We start from the raw sequence: 24198 nt of genomic DNA, 5'->3' as shown, positions 1-24198 counted from the left end.
CCAAAGTGCTGAGATTACAGACGTAAGCCACACCCAGCTGGATAATTTTCAGAGTCTTCGACATGAATACTGAAATGAAAAAGGTTTAATAAATATGAAGAAAAGGAAGAAAAAAGAATAGAAAATTTAGTATAGTTTCTTAGAAATATAAAATTCTTGGTTAAGGCTTGGAATTGAAAAAAAAAAAGAAAGAAATATAAAATCCTTGTAGATATTTATTTATAATTTGTATCTTGTTAATTGCTAAGAAGAGTATTAGGGCTAGTCTTTAAAATTATATTAAAGTATATTATACTTATATTAAAATACATGTTATATGGTTTGATAAATGTTACAAAATTCTGCATCATACCTACATAACCAGCCCTTAGTTCATGATAGGTACATTTTCCGCCTGGCTGGAATAACCGGAAGGGGAGGTGGATTCAGTGCTTTTAATCAGCTTAAAATGGCTCTTTTCACGATTGTGGATGGGAAGATGGGGAAAGGGGTCAGCTTCAAAGACGTGGCAGGAATGCAGGAAGCCAAGCTGGAAGTGCGAGAGTTTGTGGATTATCTAAGAGCCCAGAGCGCTTCCTCCAGCTTGGCGCCAAGGTCCCAAAGGGCGTGCTGCTGCTCGGGCCCCCTGGCTGTGGGAAGACCCTGCTGGCCAAGGTGGTAGCCACAGAGGCCCAGGTGCCCTTCTGGCAGTGGCTGGCCCGGAGTTTGTGGAGGTCATTGGAGGCCTTGGTGCTGCCCATGTATGGAGTCTCTTCAAGGAAGCCCGAGCCCGGGCTCCCTGCAATGTCTACATCGACAAGGTCGACTCGGTGTGCAAGAAGCCCTCCACCGCCACGTCCGGCTTCTCCATCATCAAGGAGGCGCAGACGCTCAACCAGCTTCTAGCGGAAGTGGATGGAATAGGCACCACAGACCATGTCATCGTCCTGGCGTCCATGAACTGAGCCGACATTTTGGTCTGTGCTCTGATGGGGCCAGGCCGACTGGACCGGCACGTCTTCATTGATCTTCCCACGTTGCAGGAGAGACGGGAGATTTTCGAGCAGCACCTGAAGAGCCTGAAGCTGACCCAGGCCAGCACCTTTTACTCCCAGCATCTGGCAGAGCTGATTCCAGAATTCAGTGGGGCTATCGCCAACATCTGCAATGAGTCTGCGCTGCACAGGGCACGGGAGGGACACACGTCCATGCACACTCAGCTTCGAGTACGCCGTGGAGCGCGTCCTTGCAGAGACTGCCAAAAAGAGCAAGATCCTAAGGAAGAACAGAAAGTGATCGCGTTTCACGAGTCGGGCCCCGCCTTGGTGGGCTGGATGCTGGAGCACACGGAGGCCGTGATGAGGTCTCCGCAGCGCCTTGGACAAATGCCGTCCTGGCCTTTGCTCAGATGCTCCCCAGAGACCTGCACCTCTTCACCAAGGAGCAGCTGTTTGAGCGAATGTGCATGGCCCTTGGGGGCCGGGTGTCGGAAGCGCTGACCTTCAACAGAGTCACTTCCGGGTCACAGGATGACCTGAGGAAGGGCACCTGCATTGCCTACTCCATGGTGAAGCAGTTTGGGATGGTACCTGGCATCGGGCCCATCTCCTTCCCTGAGGCACAGGAGGGCCTCATGGGCATCGGGTGGCTCCCCTTCAGCCAAGGCCCGCAGCAGATGATGGATCATGAAGCAAGACTGCTGGTGGCCAAGGCCTTCAGACACACCGAGAAGGTGCTGCAGGAGAACCTGGACAAGCTGCAGGTGCTGGCAAATCCCCTTCTGGAAACGGAAGTGATAAACTATGAGGACATTGAGGCGCTCATTGGCCCTTGGGCCGAAGAAAATGATCGCACCACAGAGGTGGATCGAAGCCCAGAGGGAGAAGCAGGACTCTGGAGAGGAGGAGGCGGCGGAAGAGCCCAGCAGCCTCCACTTCGAGGCAAAGAGCCATCTTGACCAAAGTAGTTGGGACATGATGGCCGGACGTGCAGGTGATCCAAGAAGTGAGCAGCTCACTCAGCCGCCCCGCGTTTCTTTTCAACTGAGCTTTGCACTTGCTCTCGGGGTCCTCAGTAGTCTCTGCACCCTCAGTAGTCTCTGTGCAGCGGCTTCTGAGATCTCTTTATCGATTACCCTTTTCTTGACTGTAAATTTCTCTGCAGAAATGACTGACTGAACCTTGTGTTTGTGCCTCGTTTCCCCCATGGGGAAGATTATTAGTGCTTTCCCAAGTGAGCATGGGACACCTCGAGTTCCCAGGGTTACCGACACAGTCCTTCCCACTGTGGCTGAGGCCACCCAGAGGCCACACAGCGTTAAGACCCCTGTTCATGCTGACGCCTGCACTGCCGTTTCAGTTCCTGTGGCTCCCTCCGAATGCTAAGGGGATCGGACATGAAAGGACCCTCTGAGCCGATTGTCCTATCTCCAGCAGCTCTGTCATGGAGCTCGCTCATCAGTGAGGCCACACGGGCCCAGAAACTGGACTTTAGAGGACTCAACACTGCCACCTGCTGCCATGTGGACAGGTACAAGTTGAGGACTTCTTGCTTGCCTAGTCATGCAGTGTTGGGATGCCTTGGTTTTTATTGCCTTGAGAATTGTTGAGATACTTCACTAATAAACTCTGTGGTTGGAAAAGTCTTTAAAAAAAAAGGAATAAAGATAAGTAAGAAGGAAGGAAGAAAGAAAAAAAGGAAGTAAAAATTAAAGGAAGCATGGATTGCTAGGAAACGAGATGCCCTCTTGTAGTTCTGCTAATCCACCAAGTGCAAATATTACCCTTATTTCTAAAACCATTAAGTAGTTTTGTCTATTCATGAAGTTTATGGGCTTATACAGTATGTACTCTTTATGATTGGCTTCTTTCACTCAACATTCTTAGTGACATTGCTTCTTTTCCATCCATAATCGAATCCATCTATACTTATTGCTCCATTGTACAATATCAAATTCTAATGTTGATAAAATTTTGATTGTGTCTAGTTTGGGACTATTATGAATACTCTTCTTGCTTTTAACCTTTTTCTTACATGTCTTTGGTGCCAAGATAGTCACATTGATGTATACTAGAGATGTAGAAAAAGTGCTAGATTATAGGTTATGCATATGTTCATCTTTAGTATTTACTGCCAAATGGTTTTCTAATTTGGTTTTTACAATTTACATTTCCACCAGCAGTGCATGAGAGCTTCATTTGTTCTACATCTTGTCAAACATTTAGTACGTTTTCCTTTTTTATTTTAGTTATTTTGGTGGCTATGTAACTAAGCTGCATTGAGATAGAATTTGCATTTCTTTGATAACTAATAAATTTGATGTCATTTTATATGTTTTGTGGCCATCTGAAGCTAATTTTTTTCAAGTATCAGTTTAAGACTTGCATTGTTACATTGCATTGTCTTTTTCTTATTTGCAAATACTCTGTACATTCTGGATAAAAGTATTTTGCCAGACATATATATGAATAGCAATGTCTTTTTTTGCTGTGTAGTTTTCTTATTTCCTTAATTTTGATAATTATAATTTATTAAATTGAACGTAGTCACACATCATTTTTTCTTTTTTATGACTTTCTGGTTTTGTCAATTAATTTAGTATGTATTATGTATGTGTGTATGTATGAGATAGGGTTTTACTCTGTCACCTTGGTGAAGTGTATTGACACTGTCATAGCTGACTGTAGCCTCAAACTTCTGGAATTAAGCAGTTCTTTTATCTCAGCCTCCCAGGTAGGCAGGACCATGGGAGCATGCCACCTGCCCAGCTATTTTTTTTTTTTTTTTTTTTTTTGTAGAGACGAGTTCTCACTACGTTGCTCAGGTTGATCTTGAGTTTTTTGCCTCAAGCGATTCTTCTGAGGAATCCTCGCAAAGTTCTTGGATTACAGGTATGAGCCATCAAACCTGGTCCTGGTTTCTATTTTTAAAAGTTTTGCTATTATAATACATATGCCTCTCATGTTTTCTTCTAAGAGCCTTATAATTTTAGCTTTTGCATTCAGAAGTACAATCATCTATAATCAATTTATGCATATGGCTTGAGATAAGAATTAAGATTTTTTTCCTGTGTGAATGTGTGAATGTCCAATAGACTTGGCACCACTAGTGCAGTGTCAGACATTATTTACTTACTGCACTGTGAACTTTGTCATTGATAAGTTGGTCATAGATATTTTGTAAAAGTAGTTTTTAAAAGGATTATATTTTAGTTGAAGGTTAATTGGAAATTTCTGATTGGTAAAATCTAGTATTGCTTGTTCTATTTTTATTGCATTCTGGCTTTCTCACACAGAAACCTGAAGTGCTGGGACTGCCACTATCATGGCCTCCCTGTTAAGATTTTTAAACACTTGTTTTTATTTATTTAACATATTTATTATATATCCATCGATCTGACTCCTTAGAAGTTAGGTCTATTATTTCTAAATTCCATTGGTAACCTTTACATCTAATAACTGTTCACAGCACACCTGCTGTCTTCCTTCATGTGTAATTCAGTAGACATCCAGACAACAAATATTTATGAACCCCTACTATTAATTCTTTTTTGTATAATGATAACTTTGCAACAAGTCAATAAGTCCATTTTAGAAAATTTCTTTCTTCTTCTTCTTCTTCTTCTTCTTCTTTTTTTTTTTTTTTTTTTTTTTTTTGAGACAGAGTCTTGCTTGTTGCCCAGGCTGGAGTGTAGCAGCGGTACAATCACGGCTCCCTGCAACCTCCACCTCCCAGGTTCACGCAATTCTCATACTTCCTCCCTGACAGATGTAACACCCACACTACATTTTTGTTGAGATCTTTTCATCTTTTTATGGTGTCAACTAGAAGTGATGCTGTGAACTTAGTGTCATGGCTCCTAATCACAGGACAAACCTGTTCCCTGAACCAACTCCAGGACAGAGCTGGACATGCCTGGTATGATTCTATTAACCCCCATTATGTAATGAAATTTTGTTATTTTGTTGTATTCTAGTATTTCCCTAAGAATAGGGGTACGCTTAGAGTTTATTCACGTGTACATTCAGGAATCTTTGATTTCTCATATATATTCAGTTAGATCTTTTATTCTGTGTTGAGAAATTTAAATTTTCTGCAGTTTAATGTGTGAAGTTCTTATGTCAGTGTTCCATGATTTTCTTTTCTTATTTCTCATATATTTTATTCATCTTTGTCTACCTTTTTTTCTACCAAATTATATGTGTTTAAATTTGTAATACTTTAATGAGGTGAAATTAGCAAATAGTAGCCATACCCTAATGTGTACCATTTTATAAATAGTGATGTAACCATTACCTTTCTCAACATAGAAAATACTCAACTACCCTTAAAATTTCCTCGTTTTTCTGTAATTTCTGGTTCTTACACCTTCCCTTCTCACACCACATCTAGAGTCAACTACTGTTTTTCTTTATGTAACTTTAGTTTTCATTTTATAGAATTTATACAAGAGGAATTTGTGTGTATGTACTTGTATTTGTTTGTCTTATTTTACTCATCATATATACTTGTGAATTTATCCTTGCTGTTGAGCATACCCAGCAATACCTGATTGTAACAGTGGGTGTTTTTCCAGTGAATGAATTTACAGCAATTTGTTTACTGATTAAGCTGCTGACTGATAGTTGGATTGCTTTCAGTATCTGGGTATTATTTTAAAAGGTGCTACTCATCTCAGATAAACATAGAGCTGAGAAACACAATGTTATTATTCTTACAGCAATATGAACAGCAGCTAAACTGGAAAAGCTGCACTTTAGTCAATTGTCTTTAACACATCAGGTAATTGAAGTTGTAGAATTCTCTGTGTGTGTCAGCTTGTGAGTGAGAGAAAAGGAGGAAAGAAGAAAGAAAGAAGAGAAAGAGATCCTACATAATTAACCATAATTTATGCGGTGCTGAAATAAATACAGAGAGTGAGAGTCTTGTTGGAAAAGGTCCACATAAGATGGAGAGGACAATTTGATGCACCTACACATGGTTATAACTACATATATATATATGGTACCTACATATATAATATAGCATTATAAATGCCAGTTTTTAATAAAGAATTACATATATGAGAATAAACATAGTGGAAGGTGTCCAGTGATGAAATATGATAGTGATGCCAAACCCCATCTCCAGCACTTTTCCCCCACTGCTGCACCTGCCTTGATGTGTCCTGAGTACCCCTTGGCATCCTGAGCACCTCCTGCTCTTCCTGATCTCACCTGCTATGAGATTTCGTCTCAAACAAAACCAAACAGAACTGTAGTCAGATGACTCTAGTTAGGTAGATTTTCACTGATAAAATGGGAAGGCCTGATTCCATCAGAGCAGAACTGGAGAAAATAAAGTTCCATGGTGATTTAACAGCTTTACCTCTCTCTGGAACTTCCAGCCTGTACTTACTGATGGATGATCTTATGAACACTGGATATTCCTAGCCATCACCAAAAATCGTCATCCTCTACGTCTAACAGAAAAGTGGTATGTCCGTCTTCAGCTTGTCAACCCTGAATAATAGACAGAGACTTCTAGTCAGGGAATCTCCCTGAGATTTCTGTCCTGGGTTTGATTGGAGAAGACTCATCAGGCACCCCTGAGTTTCCTCAGGACTCTGATCTTGGTGACCATGGTTGAGGACTTTTCATCTCTGTAAGCGTCAATCTTCATTTGGTGCATATGAGAATAGGTCCTCATTTTAAAATGATCTTTTAAAAAATATGTAAAGATTATTAGGAAGCACAGAATTCTAAACTTAGAGAGGTTCACTAGAGAAACCGTAAGATGATGTCCCATATCCTGACAGGAAATCAGCCTGTAGCTGCACCTGCCTCTGAGGTTCATGCTGATCAGTGAGCCCTGCGCGCCCCCTACAGCTGATTTCCCCACAGCGTTCCAGCACGGAGGTTTGTATCTGGGCCCACACGGACTTTCCCTCACCGTGCTTCGCTCACACGGTAATGAGTGGCTGTGTCCTCAATTATCACTCTGTTCATTTGAAGGTACAGTGTGTTTTTGGCATTGTGTCTGGAGATGGTGAATCGGCTCTTTACAGAGTCTGCATAATATATGCCACCAGAAATACTAATACCAGAGACTCACTCCAGAGTCGCCCCCAGACTTTACCAGCTGCACCTCACACTGGACACCTGCAAACATAGAGACATCTTGGTCAGAAACTGCCAGACACAACCCTTCTGTTTCTGTCATTCATATCCACTCACACTCAATATCTCTAGTTTTTAGAATCAACTTTTAAAATAGTAGCAAGGACAATCCAGCTTAGCCCAGATTCCATTGTGAGTTCTGTGAGTTCAGCCTCTATCATTAAATAGAAACACCTGGGGATCACAGGGCTGGGGCTCCTCTTAGAGCTGCAGGGTCAGGGCCGGGCTGGTTTTTATCAGCACAGGGAGGGTCCTATTTGCATGTTTCCTACTTTATAGCAAGCTCTGGTGTGGGACGCCCGGAAAGGGGCATTACCATTTATCATTCATCATGTTCATTTTTTACACATCTGCACTATATATACACATACATATATATTTATACACATACATAAATGTACACATATATGTACTACTGGTACCAGTGTTACATTTTACAGAAGATAAATTACATACAGAACAGAAAGATTGTGCAGTGTGTCTAAGATCACACGTACGGACAGAGTTTGCCCATTATCTGCACCACTCACTCTTCTAACACTGGAGGAGACTGGTCCACTGAGACAACTCCAGAGCAGTGTGGGACACGCCTCATGAGGTTTGCAGGATTTCCCTCCTGTCATAGCGACTTTGTGTAATTTTCTGTATTCTGGAATTTATGTAAAATATATAGAGAATATCAGGGTTCATGCCTGTGTATTTTCAGGACTCTGTGATAGTTTAAATTTCAACACCCCTCTCCTTATTGTTTCTTCTCTACTAATATATTACATTATTGGTTTTGTTTGGATGTCTTTGATGTTGCCTATCCTAAATTTAAAGACAAGTCTGGGTGCAGTGGTTCATGCCTGTAATCTCAGTGCTTTGGGAGGCCAAATCAGGAGGAGCATTCCGGGCCAGGAATTCAAAACCAGCCTGGGCAAAATAACAAGACTTCCATCTCTAGAAATATTTCTTAAAAGTTAGCAGGGAATGGTAGCCTGTGCGTGTAGTACGGCTGTTTGGGAGGCTGAGGTGGAAGGATCACTTGAGCCTAAATGTTCCAAGCTGCAGACTGTCTCTAAAACAGATGAATGAGTGAATAAATAAATAAAAACAAAAAAAGTTTTCTGAGAATTTGATTGGGACTGCACTCAATCTCTAAGTCAAATTTCTGAGAATTTTCATCTTAACAATAGACTCTTCCAACCCTCAATAAGGAACATCTGTACATTTATATTGTTTGATTTCTTTCAACTGTGTTTCTAAGTTTGATGAATGTGTATTTGTACCTTTACTTTAAAGATTTATACTTAAGAACTTCAGCTATGAGGGGTGCTATTGTCAATGGTATTGCTTTTTTAAAATGGCATACTCCAGTTTCCAATTCCAATGTTTTCACACATAATTGCTGGCACATAGGACGTCACTTGACTTTTGTCAGTTGGCCATTTGCTTTGCCTCTTATCGCCATGCATCTGGTGGGGATGGTGGGCTTTCTTTCAGCTGATTTTTCAAAAGCCATGGCGTGGAATTGTCAGAACTGTGGACTTCTGGGATTCACAGGGTCTGCGGGAGCGACGCTGCCACAGCTCAACCGCGAGCACAGGAGCGTTCCGCACCGCCCGCGACGGCCAGCAGGGGGTGCGAACGCGGCGAGAGGCGCCGGCGTTCCCGCGCAGACGCCGTGTCTCCAGGGGGCGGAGCCGAGCCTCCTACTCAGGACCCCACCGGCAGGCGCTGCGGTCGCTACGAGGACGTCTGAAGAGGACTCCTCAGTCCTCCTCCTCCTCAGGACCTACCCAGCGGGCGCCGTTGTCTCTACAGGGACGCCTGGAGAGGACCCTGACTCCTCCTCCTCAGCACCTACCTGGGAGACGCCACTGTTCCTGCAGGGACACCTGGGGACTGTGCCCAGGGAGGACCCAGCCTCCTCTTCCTCGGGAGCGACTGGGGAAGCAGTGGCTTCAGGACCCCCAGAGCTGCCTGAGGAAAGGTGAGGAAACAGCTTTCTGCCGCGCTCCGAGTGCTGAGGGGGCGGCGCCGCCGTGGCTTTATTTTCTCAAGCTGTGTTTATTTTATTTTACAAAGTGGCCTTTCGTCGAGTGGCTTTGATGTTCGTTATTACAGCACATCTGAGTTGTTTCATTTTTAAATCTTTTACCAATTTGGGTTGGGGGTGGATCTGCGACAGAGAAGGGAAAACCCCGAGAGCGGCGCGGGGAGCCCCAGGGAGCCGCGCACCCCGCTCCCTGGCTGTGTTCGCGTGCCAGTGGCTCGTGTTTCTTAGCGTTGAGTACTTGAAAAATACTGAAGAGCAGATGGAGATGCGGGTTTTCACCGCATCATTTTAAGTGTAAATAGTGTACTTTGTTCAAAGGAGACTTTTAGGCAAAATAATTTTAAGCAGAGTTTATTTGAGCAAATGAACGATTCATGAATCACGCACGAAGCAGCAGAAGGGAAAACAGGGCTTGGGGCTTCCCGCCCTTAGCTGCGGCAGCGGAGTGAGGTTTTTCATCGGCTCCAGCTGGGCCACCCCTGCTATGGGGATGGTTCTCAGCTTCCCTAGTCATACAGCCCCCTGGCGGCGGGACGTTTTGTCATTGACTGTGGTTGATTTGTTAATATTAAGTCAGTTTAGATGCCTGCGAGTTTGGTTTTTGTTTGCTTAGGAAAGACCTCAGGCTCTAAAGGCCTCCTTATTTGCTATAACATCTCAAAACCATAACTTGGCTGGGAGCCATCCAGTACTTTGGGAGGCCAAGTCGGGGGACGAATCACCTGAGGTCAGGCGTTCCCGACCAGCTTGGTCGACAGGTGAAACCCCGTCTCTACTAAAAATACAAAAATTAGGCTGATGTGGTGGCCCGCACCTGTAATCCCAGCTACTCGGGAGGCTGAGACAGAATAGCCTGAACCCAGGAGGGGGATGTTGCAAAGATCTGAGATCGCATCAATATACTCCAGCCTGAGCTACAAGAGTGGAACTCCATCTCAACAACAACAACAACAAAACACAAAAAAACAAAAACAAAACCTGTAACTCCTTTTCATTTTAGTTTCCTGGCATTAATAGAAGTAAATTCACGTTTTTATTATTCAGAAAGTCGGTTTAATTGGCAACCTATTTGTGATGGTGCATAAAATAATGCTTTTAATCATTGGCATCTTAGATTAGATGGAATATGTTAACTCTATTAAGCTTTGTTATTATAACAGGAGTTGAGTTTCTTTTTTTCTCCTAGACTTTGGCCATTTAATACACACAAGTTTCAAACAACCTTCTATGTCTGAGGCAAAAGAAAAATATAAAGCGAAATTTTTAAAAAAGAGAAAAAAAAATACACACCAGCATGTCCCAATTATGTGGATACTTTCTGAGACATTTGTCTTCAGGTGATTTCATTTTTGAATGAACACCATAGAGTGTCCTTATCAAACCTAGATAGTGTATCCCATTCCACACCTAAGTTATATGGTATAGCCTATTTGCTCCCAGGCTACCAACCTGGACAGCATGTCACTGTACTAAATGCAGTCGTTAACTGTAACACCACGTGTAATGGTGGATTGTGAACCCAAAATATCTGAGATAGGTCTCAATTTAGAAAGCGTATTTTGCCAAGGTTAAAGACATGCCCATTACACATTACACACAGCCTCAGGAGGTCCTGGCGGCATGTGTCCAAGGTGGTCAGGGTAGAGCTTGCTTTTACACATCAATTAATATGTGTAGTCATTTGGTCCAGTAAAGCGGGACAACTGGAAGCAGGAAGTGGGGGTGCTTCCAGGTCAGAAGTAGATAAGAGACAAAATGTTACGTTCTTTTTGAGTGCTTCATCAGCCTTCCACTGAATACATGATTTAGTCTGGCTCAGTGAATCTTCATTTGTACATAAACAACAGGGCAGAGGAATCAATTAAATATACATTTGTCTCTAGTGAGCCTCAGAGGGATGACAGTTCTGTCATTTGTCCACAAGGAAATTCCTCGTGGGTAAATTGGGAGGGAGGAATGTAGATTTTTATCTTTGTGGCTATCTTATTTAGTAATAGAATGAGAGGCAGGTTTGCCTGACATAGCTCCCAGCTTGACTTTCCCTTGGCTTAGTGATTTTGGGGTTCTGAGATTTATTTTCCTTTTATGGTATCAAAACTTAGAAAAGGTAATTCGTTGAGCCACAAGCTTACAACAAGATGGCTAGAAAGGAATTTTTCAGCTCCGTTATTATCTCATGGGACTACCATCATGTATGCCATGCATGACTATAAAATCACATTTAGTTAAAGTCAGCTTACACCAAGCTGTGGACCCAGATGGTCCTTGGGTCTTTTCCACTGGGAGATCTTTAAGGACCTTTCCAAGCTTTTCTATGCTAATTGTTTGATTCATAGTTGCCTTACTTCAGTGTCCATTTTGTTAATGTGTATTTTTACTAAGAAATCACCCTTTTTTTTTTTAAGTTTTCAGTTTGATGCAATTGGTTCTCTTTAGTTTTAATTTCTCCTATTTTCAGTTTTGTCCATAATTTTTCTATCTACTTTTGCACTTTTTTCAACAATATTTTAAAAATATACTTTTTAGCTGCTGTTTGAAGAATTGTTGTCAATTTCTTATGACCTAATTATGACCTTAAATGATTTTTAATTAATTTTAGCTTAATGTCTTTTGCAGGATCCAACTGTTAAAAGAGAGAATTACAGCAAATGTATGTTTACAGATCTTAACTGGCTTTTATTATGGTTGTAGAATCAGCAATCCAGACCAAAAATGGTTCCGAAGGCTCTGCCACATGACATGTGCAGGGTATATTTACAGCCAGAGAAAGGAAACTGACATACAGAAAACAAGTGATGTATAGAGATGGCTGGATTGATTAAAGATCTGGTTACAGCCTGCGTTTGCCTTCATGAAACCTGTTTTGAACAGCTGGCTGCTTGCCATTGGCTGACACTCAGCTGATGTGATTGGCTGAACCTCTGCTCTTTGTTACAATGATAAATTCCCAAGTCAGGTTTTCAGTTTGTTTATATACTAAGTTAGGATGCAGGGTTTTTTGTTTGTTTGTTTGTTTTTGTTTTTTGCTCTTGTTACCTAGGCTTGAATGCAATGGTGCAATGTCAGCTCATCACTAACTCTGCTTCCCGGATTCAAGCAATTCTCTCGCCTCAGCCTGCCAGGTAGTTGGGATTACCGGCATGCGCCACCACATCCGACTAATTTTGTTTTTGTTTTTTTGTTTTGTTTTGCTTTTTCCTACAATGTCTGTCTGCTCATATAATTTTGTATTTTTAGTAGAGATGGGGTTTCTCCATGCTGGTCAGGCTGGTCTCAAACCCCCGAACTCAGGTGATCCTCCTGCCTCAGACTCCCAAAGTGCTGGGATTACAGGCATGAGCCACACCTCCTGGCAGGCTGCAGTTCTTTACAAGGACTGCTTTGAAGGCTTCTAAACCCCAATGTAGTTTGATGTAAAATTCCTCCCCTTTGGTCAGGCTCTCAATTTTGAGATATTTACCAAAGCTTTGAGCATTGGTGTTACTCTTTGCTACCATTGTATATTGAATTATTTGGATGTATTTGCTTTCAGTGTGGCATTTACAAGTTTTATTTGGTCTTAGCACCCACTGGGCAATAGCAGAATACTATGTTTTGTAAGGTGGGAACAAAGAAACGGAATGATAGAAAATAACAACTGATTGGTTAATATCAGATTACTTCAGCTTACTTGTTTTGGTTAGAGTTAAAGCCGAGGGGACTTCCTTATGCTGACTCTGGTAGACAGGAATCTCCTCAGGGAAAAAGTGATCGCTTTTGCAATCTATCTGCTTCCGTAAAGTTTCAGCCTGGTTGTGGGGCATTCAGCATGACTGTCTCCATTGTAGTTAGGCCTGTTCAATGTGGTCTAATGCAGGAGTTCAGACCAAAACAGTGTCTTCCCATAATTTGTTTAACAGTTCAACCCTTTTTGGTCAGGTTCTCACCTAGGTAAGAGCGTGAGCAAAACTTAGGGCATCAGCACTACTCTCAGTCACTATTATTTTGGGTTTCTGGTCTCAACACATCATTTCAGAAATCAATAAAGCTTTCTTTTTTTTTAAATTTAGGTTCTGGGATACACGTGCAGATCATGTAGGATTGTTGCATAGGTACACACATGGCAATGTGGTTGGCTGCCTCCATCCACCCGTCACCTACATCTGGCATTTCTCCCCATGTTATCCCTCCCTGACCTCCCCATCCCCCAGCTGTCCAACCCTTGGTCCAGACCAACAGACCCCAGTGTGTGATGCTCCCCTCCCTGTGTCCATGTGTTCTCCTTGTTTACCACCTGTCTATGAGTGAGAACATGTGGTGTTTGATTTTCTGTTCTTGTGTCAGTTTGCTGAGAATGATGGTTTCCAGATTCATTCATGTCCCTACAAAGGACACAAACTCATCATTTTTATGGCTGCATAGTATTCCATGGTATGTATGTGCTACGTTTTCCTTGTCCAGTCTATTGTTGATGGGCATTTGGGTTGGTTCTACATCTTTGCTATTGTAAATAGTACGCTTTGAACATACGTGTGCATGTATCTTTATAATAGAATGATTTATATTCTTTGGGTATATACCCAGTAATGGGATTGCTGGGTCAAGTGGAATTTCTATTTCTAGGTCCTTGAGGAAGTGCCACACTGTCTTCCACAATGGTTGAACTAGTTTAAACTCCCATCAACAGTGTAAAAGTGTTCCTATTTCTCCACATCCTCTCCAGCATCTTGTCTCCAGATTTTTTAATGATCGCCATTCTAACTGGTGTGTGATGGTATCTCAATGTGGTTTTGATTTGTATTTCTCTAATAATCAGTGATGATGAGCATTTTTTCATGTTTGTTGACCTCATATATGTCTTCTTTTGAAAAATGTCTGTTCATATCCTTCGCCCACTTTTGGATGGATTTGGTTGCTTTTGTCTTATGAATCTGTTTTAGTTCTTTGTAGATTCTGGATATTAACCCTTTGTCAGATGGGTAAATTGCAAAATTTTTTTCCCATTCTGTTGGTTGCCGATTCACTCTAATGATTGTTTCTTTTGCTGTACAGAAGCTCTGGAGTTTAATTAGATCCCATTTGTCTATTTTGGCTTTTGCTGCCACTACTTTTGGTGTTTTAGTCATGAAGTCCTTGCCTTTGCCTATGTCCTGAATGGTTTTGTCTAGGTTTTCTTCTAGGGTTTTTATGGTATTAAGTCTTATGTTTAAGTCTTTAATCCATCTGGAGTTAATTTTCATGTAAGGTGTCAGGAAAGGGTCCAGTTTCTGCTTTCTGCACACTGCTAGCCAGTTTCCCCAACACCATTTATTAAACAGGGAATCCTTTCCCCACTGCTTGTTTTTGTCAGGTTTGTCAAAGATCAGATGGTTGTAGATGTGTGATGTTGCCTCCAGGGCCTCTGTTCTGTGCCATTGGTTTGTATCTCTGTTTTGGTACCAGTACCATGCTGTTTTGATTACTGTAGCCTTGGAGTATAGTTTGAAATCAGGTAGCATGATGCCCCTGGCTTTGTTCTTTTTGCTTAGGATTGTCTTGGCTCTGCAGGCTCTCTTTTGGTTCCATATGAAGTTTAAGGTGGTTTTTTTCCAGTTCTGTGAAGAAGGTCATCGGTAGCTTGATGGGGCTATCATTGAATCTATAAATTACTTTGGGCAGTATGGCCATTTTCACGATATTGATTCTTCCTAACCTGAGCATGGAATGTTTTTCTATATGTTTGTGTCCTCTCTTATTTCCTTGAGCAGCAGTTTGTAGTTCCCCTTGAAGACGTCCTTTACATCCTTTGTTAGTTATATTCCTAGGTATTTTATTCTCTTTGTAGCAATTGTGAATGGGAGTTTGCTCATGATTTGGCTTTCTGTTAGTCTGTTATTGGTATATAGAAATGCTTGTGATTTCTGCACATTGATTTTGTATCCTGAGACTTTGCTGAAGTTGCTTATCAGTTTCAGGAGATTTTGGGCTGAGATAATAGGGTCTTCTAAATACACAATCATGTTGTCTGCAAATAGAGACAATTAGACTTCCTCTTTTCCTAATTGAATACCTTTTTTTTTTCTTTTCTTATCTAATTGCTCTGGCTAGAACTTCTGATACTATATTGAATAGGAGTGATGAGAGAGGGCATCCTTATCTAGTGCTGGATATCAAAGAGAATGCTTCCAGTTTTTGCCCATTCAGTATGATGTTGGCTGTAGGTTTGTTGTAAATAGCTTTTATTGTTTTGAGATATGTTCCTTCAATACCTAGTTTATTGAGAGTTTTTAGCAGAAAGGGCTGTTGAATTTTGTGGAAGGCCTTCTCTGCATCTATTGAGATAATCATGTGGTTTTTGTCTTTGGTTCTGTTTATATGGTGGCTTACGTTTATAGACTTGCATATGTTGAACCAGCCTTGCATCCCTGGAATGAAGCCTACTTGATTGTGATAGGTAAGCTTTTTCACGTGCTGTCGCAATCAGTTTGCCAGTATTTTATTGAAAAATTTTACATCTGTGTTCATCATGGATATTGGCCTGAAGTTTTCTTTTTTTGTTAAGTCTCTGCTAGGTTTTGGTATCAGGATGATGTCGGTCTCATAAAATGATTTGGGAAGGATTCTCTCTTTTTGTATTGTTTGGAATAGTTTCAGAAGGAATGGTACCAGCTCCTCTTTGTATGTCTGGTAGAATTCAGCTCTGAACCCGTCTGGACCTAAACTTTTTTTGGTTTTTGGGCTATTATTTGCTGCCTCAACTTCAGCCCTTGTTACTAGTCTCTTCAAGGTTTCAACTTCTTCCTGGTTTAGGCTTGGGAGGGTGCAAGTGTCCAGGAATTTATCCATTTCTTCCAGGTTTACTGGTTTATGTGCATAGACTTGTTTGTAGTAATCTCTGATTGTAGTTTGTGTTTCTGTGGAATCAGTGGTGATATCCCCTTTATCGTTTTTTATTGCATCTATTTGATTCTTTTCCCTTTTCTTTTTTATTAATCTGGCTAGTAGTCTATTTTGTTGATCTTTTCAAAAAACCAGCTCCTGGATTTATTGATTTTTTGAAGGGTTTTTTTGTGTGTCTCTCTCTCCTTCAGTTCTGCTCTGATCTTAGTTATTTCTTGTCTTCTGCTAGGTTTTGAGTTTTTTTGATTTTGCTCCTCTAGCTCTTTCAATTTTGACTGTAGGGTGTCAATTTTAGATCTTTCCTCACTTCTCATGTGGGCATTTATTGCTATAAATTTCCCTCTAGACACTGCTTTAAATGTGTCCCAGAGGTTCTGGAACTTTGTCTCTTCATTCTTATTGGTTTCAAAGAACATCTTTATTTCTGCCTTCATTTCGTTGTTTATCCAGTCGACATTCAGGAGTCAATTGTTCAGTTTCCATGAAGCTGTGCAGTTCTGAGTTTCTTAATTCTGAGTTCTAATTTGATTGCCCTGTGGTCTGAGAGACTGTTATGATTTCCATTCTTTTGCATTTACTGAGGAGAGATTTACTTCCAATTGTGTGGTCAATTTTAGAGTAGGTGCAATGCGGTGTTGAGGAAAACGTATATTCTGTGGATTTGGGGTGGAGATTTCTGTAGATGTCTATTAGATCCACTTGGTCCAGATCTGAGTTCAAGTCCTGGATATCCTTGTTAATTTTCTGTCTCATTGATTTGTCTAATATTGACAGTGGAGTGTTAAAGTCTTCCACTATTATTGTGTGGGACTTAAGTCTCTTATGTCTGGTAGAATTTGCTTTATGTACCTGGGTGCTCCTGTATTGGGTGTGTATATATTTAGGATTGTTAGCTCTTCTTCATGCATTAATCCTTTTACCATTATGTAATGCCCTTCTTTGTCTCTTTTGATCTTTGTTGATTTAAAGTCCATTTTATCAGAGACTAAGGTTGCAATTCCTGCTTTTTTTGTTCTCTATTTGCTTGACAAATCTTCCTCCATCCCTTTATTTTCAGCCTATGTGTGTCCTTGCACGTGAGATGAGTTTCCTGAATACAACACATTGATGAGTCTTGACTTTTTATCCAATTTGCCAGTCTGTGTCTTTTGGCTGGGGCATTTAGCCCATTTACATTTAAGGTTAATATTGTTGTGTGTGAATTTGATCCTGCCATTTTGATGCTAGCTGGATGTTTTGCCCATCAGTTGACGCCTTTTTTCATTGTGTCTATGGTCTTTACCATTTGGTATGTTTTTAGAGTGGCTGGTACTGGTTGTTCCTTTCCCTGTTTAGTGCTTATTTCAGGAGTTCTTGTAAGGCAGGCCTGGTGGTGACGAAATATCTCAGCAATTGCTTGTCCATAAGGATTTTCTTTCTCCTTCGCTTATGAAGCTTAGTTTGGCTGGATATGAAATTCTAGGTTGAAAGTTCTCTTCTTTAAGGATGTTGAATATTGGCCCCCACTCTCTTCTGGTGTGTAGGATTTCCGTGGAGAGATCCGCTGTGAGTCTGATGGGCTTCCCTGAGAGATCCGCTGTGAGTCTGAGCTTTCCCCTCTGGCTGCTCTTAGCATTTTTTTCCTTCATTTCAACCCTGGTGAATCTGACAGTTATGTGCCTTGAGGTTGCTCTTCTTGAGGAATATCTTTGTGATGTTCTATGTATTTCCTGGACTTGAATCGTGGCCTGACTTGCTAGATTGGGAAAGTTCTCCTGGATAATATCCTGAAGAGTGTTTTCCAGCTTGGATTCAATCTCTTTGTCACATTCAGGTACACCTATCAAATGTAGATTAGGTCTTTTCACTTAATCCCATATTTCTTGGAGGCTTTGTTCATTTCTTTTTACTCTTTTTTCTGTAATCTTGCCTTCTCATTTTGTTTCATTAAGTTGATCTTCAATCTCTGATATCCTTTATTCTGCTTGGTCAATTCAGCTATCGAAACTTGTCTATGCTTTGCGAAGTTCTCCTGTTGTGTTTTTCAGCTCCATCAAGCGATTTATATTCTTCTCTAAGCTGTTTATTCTAGTTAGCATCTCATTTAACCTTTTTTCTAGGTTCTTAGTTTCTTTGCATTGGGTTAGTACATGTTCTTTTTATCTCTGAGAAGTTTATTAGCCACCTTCTGAAGCCTGTTTCTGTCAATTCATCAGATTCATTCTCCATCCATCTTTGATCCCTAACTGGTGAGGAGTTGTGATCTTTGGAGGAGGAGAGGCATTCTGGTTTTTGGTGTTTTCATCCTTTTTGCACTGGTTTCTTCCCATCTTAGTGGCGTCATCTACCTGTGATCTTTGTAGTTGGTGACTTTTGGATGGGGTCTCTGAGTGGATGTCCTTTTTGTTGATGATGAAGTTATTTCTTTCTGTTTCTTAGTTTTTCTTGTAATTGTCAGGCCCCTCTGCTGCAGGACTGCTGGAGGTCCACTCCAGACCCTGCTTGCCTGGGGATCACCCGCAGGGGCTGTAGAACAGTTAGGGCTGCTGCTGGTTTCTTCTTCTGTTATCTTCATCCCAGAAGGGTACCTGCCAGTTGTTGGCCTCAGCTCTCCTTTATGAGGTATCTCTTTGGGTATATGGGGGTTGGGGAGCTGCTTGAGGAAACAGCCTGTCCCTTATAGGAGTTCACGTGCTGTGCTGGGAGCTCCTTTGTTCTGTGCAGAGATGCTGGGCAGGTACTTTTAAGTTTGCTTCAGCAGAACTCATAACCGCCTCTCTTCCCAGATGCTCTGTCCTAGGAAGGTTGGCTTTATTTATAAGTTCCTGTCATGCTGCTCCCTTTTCTCATAGATGCCCTGCCCCTCACAGAGTAGTCTAGTCACAGTCTGCCAGCAGAGGCATTGCTGAGTTGCCGAAGGTTCTGCCCAGCTGCTGTGTGAACTGCCTCGGTATTGGCTGACTGCCTCAGTAGTGGTGGTCGCCCTTACCCCCACTAAGCAGGACTGACCTGGGTCCAGCTGCACTTGCTGCAAACTCTCAATCCAGAGTGTTTCAGATTGCTTGTCTTGTGGGGGTGGTATCCACTGAGCCAGATTGCTTGGCTCCCTGTCTCTGCCTTCTCCCTTTCAGTTGAATGGGTGGCTCTATCTCCCAGGCATTCCAGGCGCCAGTTGAAATGGCAGCCCAGATTTGTGTGAGTTTCTGTGTGCCAGCCTGGCACCAGCTGAAACCGCCATGCTGAAAATTCTTGGCACTTTTCGGCCCTGGAATCTCCTGGTCTGTGGGCAGTGAAAATTTGTTTGGAAATGCAGTGGGCACTCACCCTCTGTGTTGTTCTTGCTGGGAACTCCACTCCAGAGCTGTTCCTATTCAGCCATCTTGGATCTTCCCCATAAAGCTTTCTTTTATTGTGACAACATATTTAATATTGAGAAAGAAAAGAAAGATTTTTTCTGATGAATGTGAGCTTTCTCTAAATTATCAGGTCCAAAGAGGCATGGGAATGAGGCAGCAGTCACGTCCAATTTCCTGTCTTAGCTAGGTAATTATTCCTTGAAGCTGCTTGCTATGTAGACTAGACTGACTGACATCAGCTATAAATTAACCTAATGGTGTCATGTGCTGGACATCATAACTCATACCCTATAATTTAACAATGTATAGCCAATTACTAATTGATGTTATTTTTGTAAACCAGTGGGAATTCTTTTTATTTTTTTTTTGAGACAGAGTCTGGCTCTGTTGCCAGGCTGGAGTGCAGTGGCGCAGTCTCGGCTCACTGCAACCTCCACCTCCTGGGTTCAAGAAATTCTTCTGCCTCAGCCTCCCGAGTAGCTGGGATTACAGGTGTGTGCCACCACGCCTGGCAAAAATTTTTGTATTTTTAGTAGAGATGGGGTTTCACCATGGCCAAGATGGTCTCAATCTCTTGACCTCGTGATCCGCCCACCGCGGCCTCCCAAAGTGCTGGGATTACAGGCGTGAGCCACCGCGCCCGGCCCCACCAGTGGGAATTCTTGACAAATATTTGTGTCAGCCCACTCTTTTCTCCCCTTTTTGCCTTTGAAAATCTGCCTGTAACAAAGGCTGCACAGAACTCATATGCAAAGTTATTTGGGTCTGAGTCTTCTGGGTAGCTGTCCTTACGTTTGTTCAAGTGATATTACATTTTGTGTTTCAGTTTCTTCCTTCGGGTCTACAATATGAACATATTGTCACATAGTGTAATTATTCCTAATGAGCTACTTGCCGTTGTACTATTAAAATATAAGGAAGCGGCTGGGCGCGGTGGCTCAAGCCTGTAATCCCAGCACTTTGGGAGGCCGAGGCGGGTGGATCACGAGGTCGAGAGATCGAGACCATCCTGGTCAACATGGTGAAACCCCGTCTCTACTAAAAATACAAAAAATTAGCTGGACATGGTGGCGCGTGCCTGTGATCCCAGCTACTCAGGAGGCTGAGGCAGGAGAATTGCCTGAACCCAGGGGGCGGAGGTTGCGGTGAGCCGAGATCGTGCCATTGCACTCCAGCCTGGGTAACAAGAGCGAAACCCCGTCTCAAAAAAAAAAAAAAAAATATATAAGGAAGCATATTTTGATTGTGATATTGTCAGTTGTATTTTAGGCATAATGTGTTCCTCAGAGCATTAAATACTGCCTTGAAATTTTATTAAACAAATAAAGCACAATTCCCTTTTTATTATTATCTTTATTACCAGCTATATTGACATCTAAATTTGAAAACATTCCAGAGTCTGGGATTCTAGTAGTTCTTTGTGATCCTCTAAAAGATAAATTATTTTTTCCCACAAGACACAGTGACATCTAAAGTCACGTTGAATATCCTGCCACTTTTTTTTTAGTTTCATCAATTTCTGCAAAGCATCATTGAGGAAATATCTTTTTTTTTTTTTTTTTTTGAGACGGAGTTTCGCTCTTGTTACCCAGGCCGGAGTGCAATGGTGCTATCTCGGCTCACCACAACCTCCGCCTCCTCGGTTCAGGCAATTCTCCTGCCTCAGCCTCCTGAGTAGCTGGGATTACAGGCACGTGCCACCATGCCCAGCTAATATTTTGTATTTTTAGTAGAGACGGGGTTTCACCATGTTGACCAGGATGATCTCGATCTCTTGACCTCGTGATCCACCTGCCTCGGCCTCCCAAAGTGCTGGGATTACAGGCTTGAGCCACCGCGCCCGGCCTGAGGAAATATCTTTGAATATCCCTTTAATCTCTTTTGTATTAGAAAGCACCATCATGACATGTTGAATGATTGTGGTCACAAATTCTGTTTACATTCTTCCTGTCTCTGAATATTTTTTTTTCCAGTGATAGATATTTGCTTCTGTTATATTGTGGCTAAAAGGAATGCTAGGAAACAAAATAAAGACAAGCATTCATTAGAATAAGTGATCTAGTCACAATGAATCAATTTGCTGTTTCAACTGTTTTTGTTTTTCTTTCACAAAGTCATACTTTTGAAAATGTTCACTTGGAAATTGAAATGGTCTCCAAAATGTAAATTTTTTCCCTGGTTCTAAGGTGACCAGCTTTCTTAGAGAGGGAACCACACCACAAAATAAAGATATAATAAACATGTTTACACATATATGTTATTTTAACATAAACGTGAAAGAGACATTTCTTTGAAATTATGTATTATATATTAGTTTGCATAATTTATAACATGAATGCTCTTATTTTAAAAAGTAGGAGTAATTAGCGTTAATTACTACTATTAGTACAAATAATTAAGCAGATATTTTTAAAAATACAATTTTTAGGCCGGGCGCAGTGGCTCAAGCCTGTAATCCCAGCACTTTGGGAGGCCGAGGCGGGTAGATCACAAGGTCAAGAGATTGAGACCATCCTGGTCAACATGGTGAAACCCCGTCTCTACTAAAAATATAAAAAATTAGCTGGGCATGGTGGCGCGTGCCTGTGATCCCAGCTACTCAGGAGGCTGAGGCAGGAGAATTGCCTGAACCCAGGAGGCGGAGGTTGCGGTGAGCCGAGATCACGCCATTGCACTCCAGCCTGGGTAACAAGAGCAAAAACTCCGTCTCAAAAAAAAAAAAAAAAAGATACAATTTTTAAATAAAGATTTTATTTTAAGTTAGTTTTGGATTCACACTGAAATTTGGAAGAAAATGCAGATTTCCCATGTATACCCAACCTAGTTTCTCTTCTTATTAACATATGAGCATGTATCAGTTATGCTATTAATTTTTTTTTTTTTTTTTTTTTTGAGACAGAGTCTCACTCTGTCACCGAGGCTGGAGTGCAGTGGCATGATCTCGGCTTATTGCAGCCTCTGCCTTCCAGGTTCAAGTGATTCTCCTGCCCCTGCCTCCTGAGAGGCTAGGATTGCAGGCACCTGCCGTCATGCCCGGCTAATTTTTGTATTTTTAGTAGAGATGAGGTTTCATCATGTTGGCCAGGTTGGTCGCTTACTCCTGACCTCAGGTGATTTGCCTGCCTCAGCCTCCCAAAGTGCTGGGATTACAGGTGTGAGCTGCCGCACCGGGCCAACATCTTACATCATTTTTCTTAGTTAATAACTGGATATTAATATATTATTAAATAAGCTCACATTTTATTTGGTTTCTCTTAGTTCTGCCTTTTTCTGTCCCAGGATTCTAGCTAGGATCCCAGAGGACATTTAGTTACCATGTCAGTCTCTTTGATGTGAGAGTCTCTCCGACTTTTCTTCTGAGGCCCTGAAACAGTGTTAGGAGGATTGGTTAGGTATTGTATAGAAGGTCCTCCATTGTGGTTTACTTGATGTTTTTCTCATAGTTAGACTGGGATTATGGGTTTGGGGGAAGTAAATCAGATGTGTAGTGTGTCCACAAAAAGAGTTAAAGTCTGTAAAATATTTGAAGAGATTCTGAGCCAAATATGAGTGACCATGTCCTGTGACACAGCCCTCAGGAGACCCTGGGATGCAACTTGGTTCTATACATATTAGGGAGATAGAAAACATCAATCAAATGTATTTAAGCTATATATTGGTTTGGTCCAGAAAGGTGGGACAACCCAGTGGGTTAGTGTGAAGTGGGGCTTTCAGGTTATAGGTAGATTGAAACATTTTCTGATTGGCAATTAATTGAAAGAATTATTATCAATGGAAAGGAATATATGGGTTATGATAAGGGGTTATGGAGACCAAAATTTTATCATGCAGATGAAGCCTCAAGGTAGCAGGCTTCAGAGAGAATAGATTGTAAATGTTTCTTACCAGATTTAAGGTCTGCATTGATGTTAAGTGCTGATTGGCTTTTCCTGAATTCCAAAAGGGAGGAGGGCATAATGAGGCATGTGTGACCACCTCTTTCCCATCATGGCCTAAACCAGTCTTCCAGGTTAACTTTGGTGTCCTCTCGTGAAGAGGAGGGAATCTATACAGATGGTTGGGGGAAGGACCTTTGAATTTTATTTTTGGTTTGCAAGTGCTATTCTAGTCACTTCATGCTCTCAAGATGTTTTATCACCATTAATGTTAACTTTGATCACCTGGCTGAGATGATGTTTTCAGGTTTCTTGCTGTGAAGTTACTTTTTTTCCCATGAAGTTGTATGTATCCTTTTGGAAGAAGTCACCATGCAGAGCCCACACTTAAGGAGTGGGGAGTTAGCCGCATGTCCTTGGTAGCTGAATGTCTGTATCAGTTATTTAAAATTATTCTGTGTAAAAAATTTCTATTCAGTCCATAAGTGTATCTATTTAATCGTTTGTTTATACCAATATGGACACTCAGATAATTACTTTAATCTTTTGGTTGTTATCCAGTTCTACAGAATTTTGTTGCTCTTTGTTCATACCCTGTGGCCATTGGGAGCTCTTTACACTGGCTCCTTTGACATAATTTCATTTATTTATTTATTTATAATTTCTTTGTTACTTCAAAAGTATCCTGTCATATATTGTTCTGTCCCAGTCCTAGTTTCAGCCATTTTTTCAAAGAGCCCTGATTTCCTTTGTTAGAGAATGGTATTAAAAACTTACATCTGGCCACTAAATGTGGTTATTGCATCATGTCCCTCACAGCTGACAGTGCAAAGAAATATATGTGTGTATTCTAACTTATAATTACCCACTTAATTCTAAAGGTTTCTACGTGGAACCATCTGTGTATATATTAAGCTAAATGTGAGTTTATATTTATATATATTTGGATCCAT

General features: G+C 41.5%; 1 protein-coding gene and 1 pseudogene across 1 annotated transcript in view; both read left to right on the top strand.

The window, feature by feature from the left end:
- Window positions 1–317: 317 nt before the first annotated feature.
- Window positions 318–1945, top strand: LOC101038626 (mitochondrial inner membrane m-AAA protease component paraplegin pseudogene; annotated as a pseudogene).
- A 6642-nt stretch (window positions 1946–8587) lies between these two features.
- LOC141584688 (uncharacterized) overlaps window positions 8588–24198 on the top strand; it is a 119867-nt gene continuing 104256 nt past the window's right edge. Inside the window, exon 1 of the mRNA XM_074400170.1 lies at window positions 8588–9111. Coding sequence (XP_074256271.1) covers window positions 8588–9111 — 524 coding nt within the window. The remainder of the gene's footprint in view (window positions 9112–24198) is intronic.

The sequence above is a fragment of the Saimiri boliviensis genome, chromosome 5 (genome assembly GCF_048565385.1).
Source record: "Saimiri boliviensis isolate mSaiBol1 chromosome 5, mSaiBol1.pri, whole genome shotgun sequence".
NCBI classification, from domain to species: Eukaryota; Metazoa; Chordata; class Mammalia; order Primates; family Cebidae; genus Saimiri; species Saimiri boliviensis.
The sequence above is the reverse complement of the archived record's forward strand: the minus strand, read 5'-3'. Positions and strand labels throughout refer to the sequence as shown.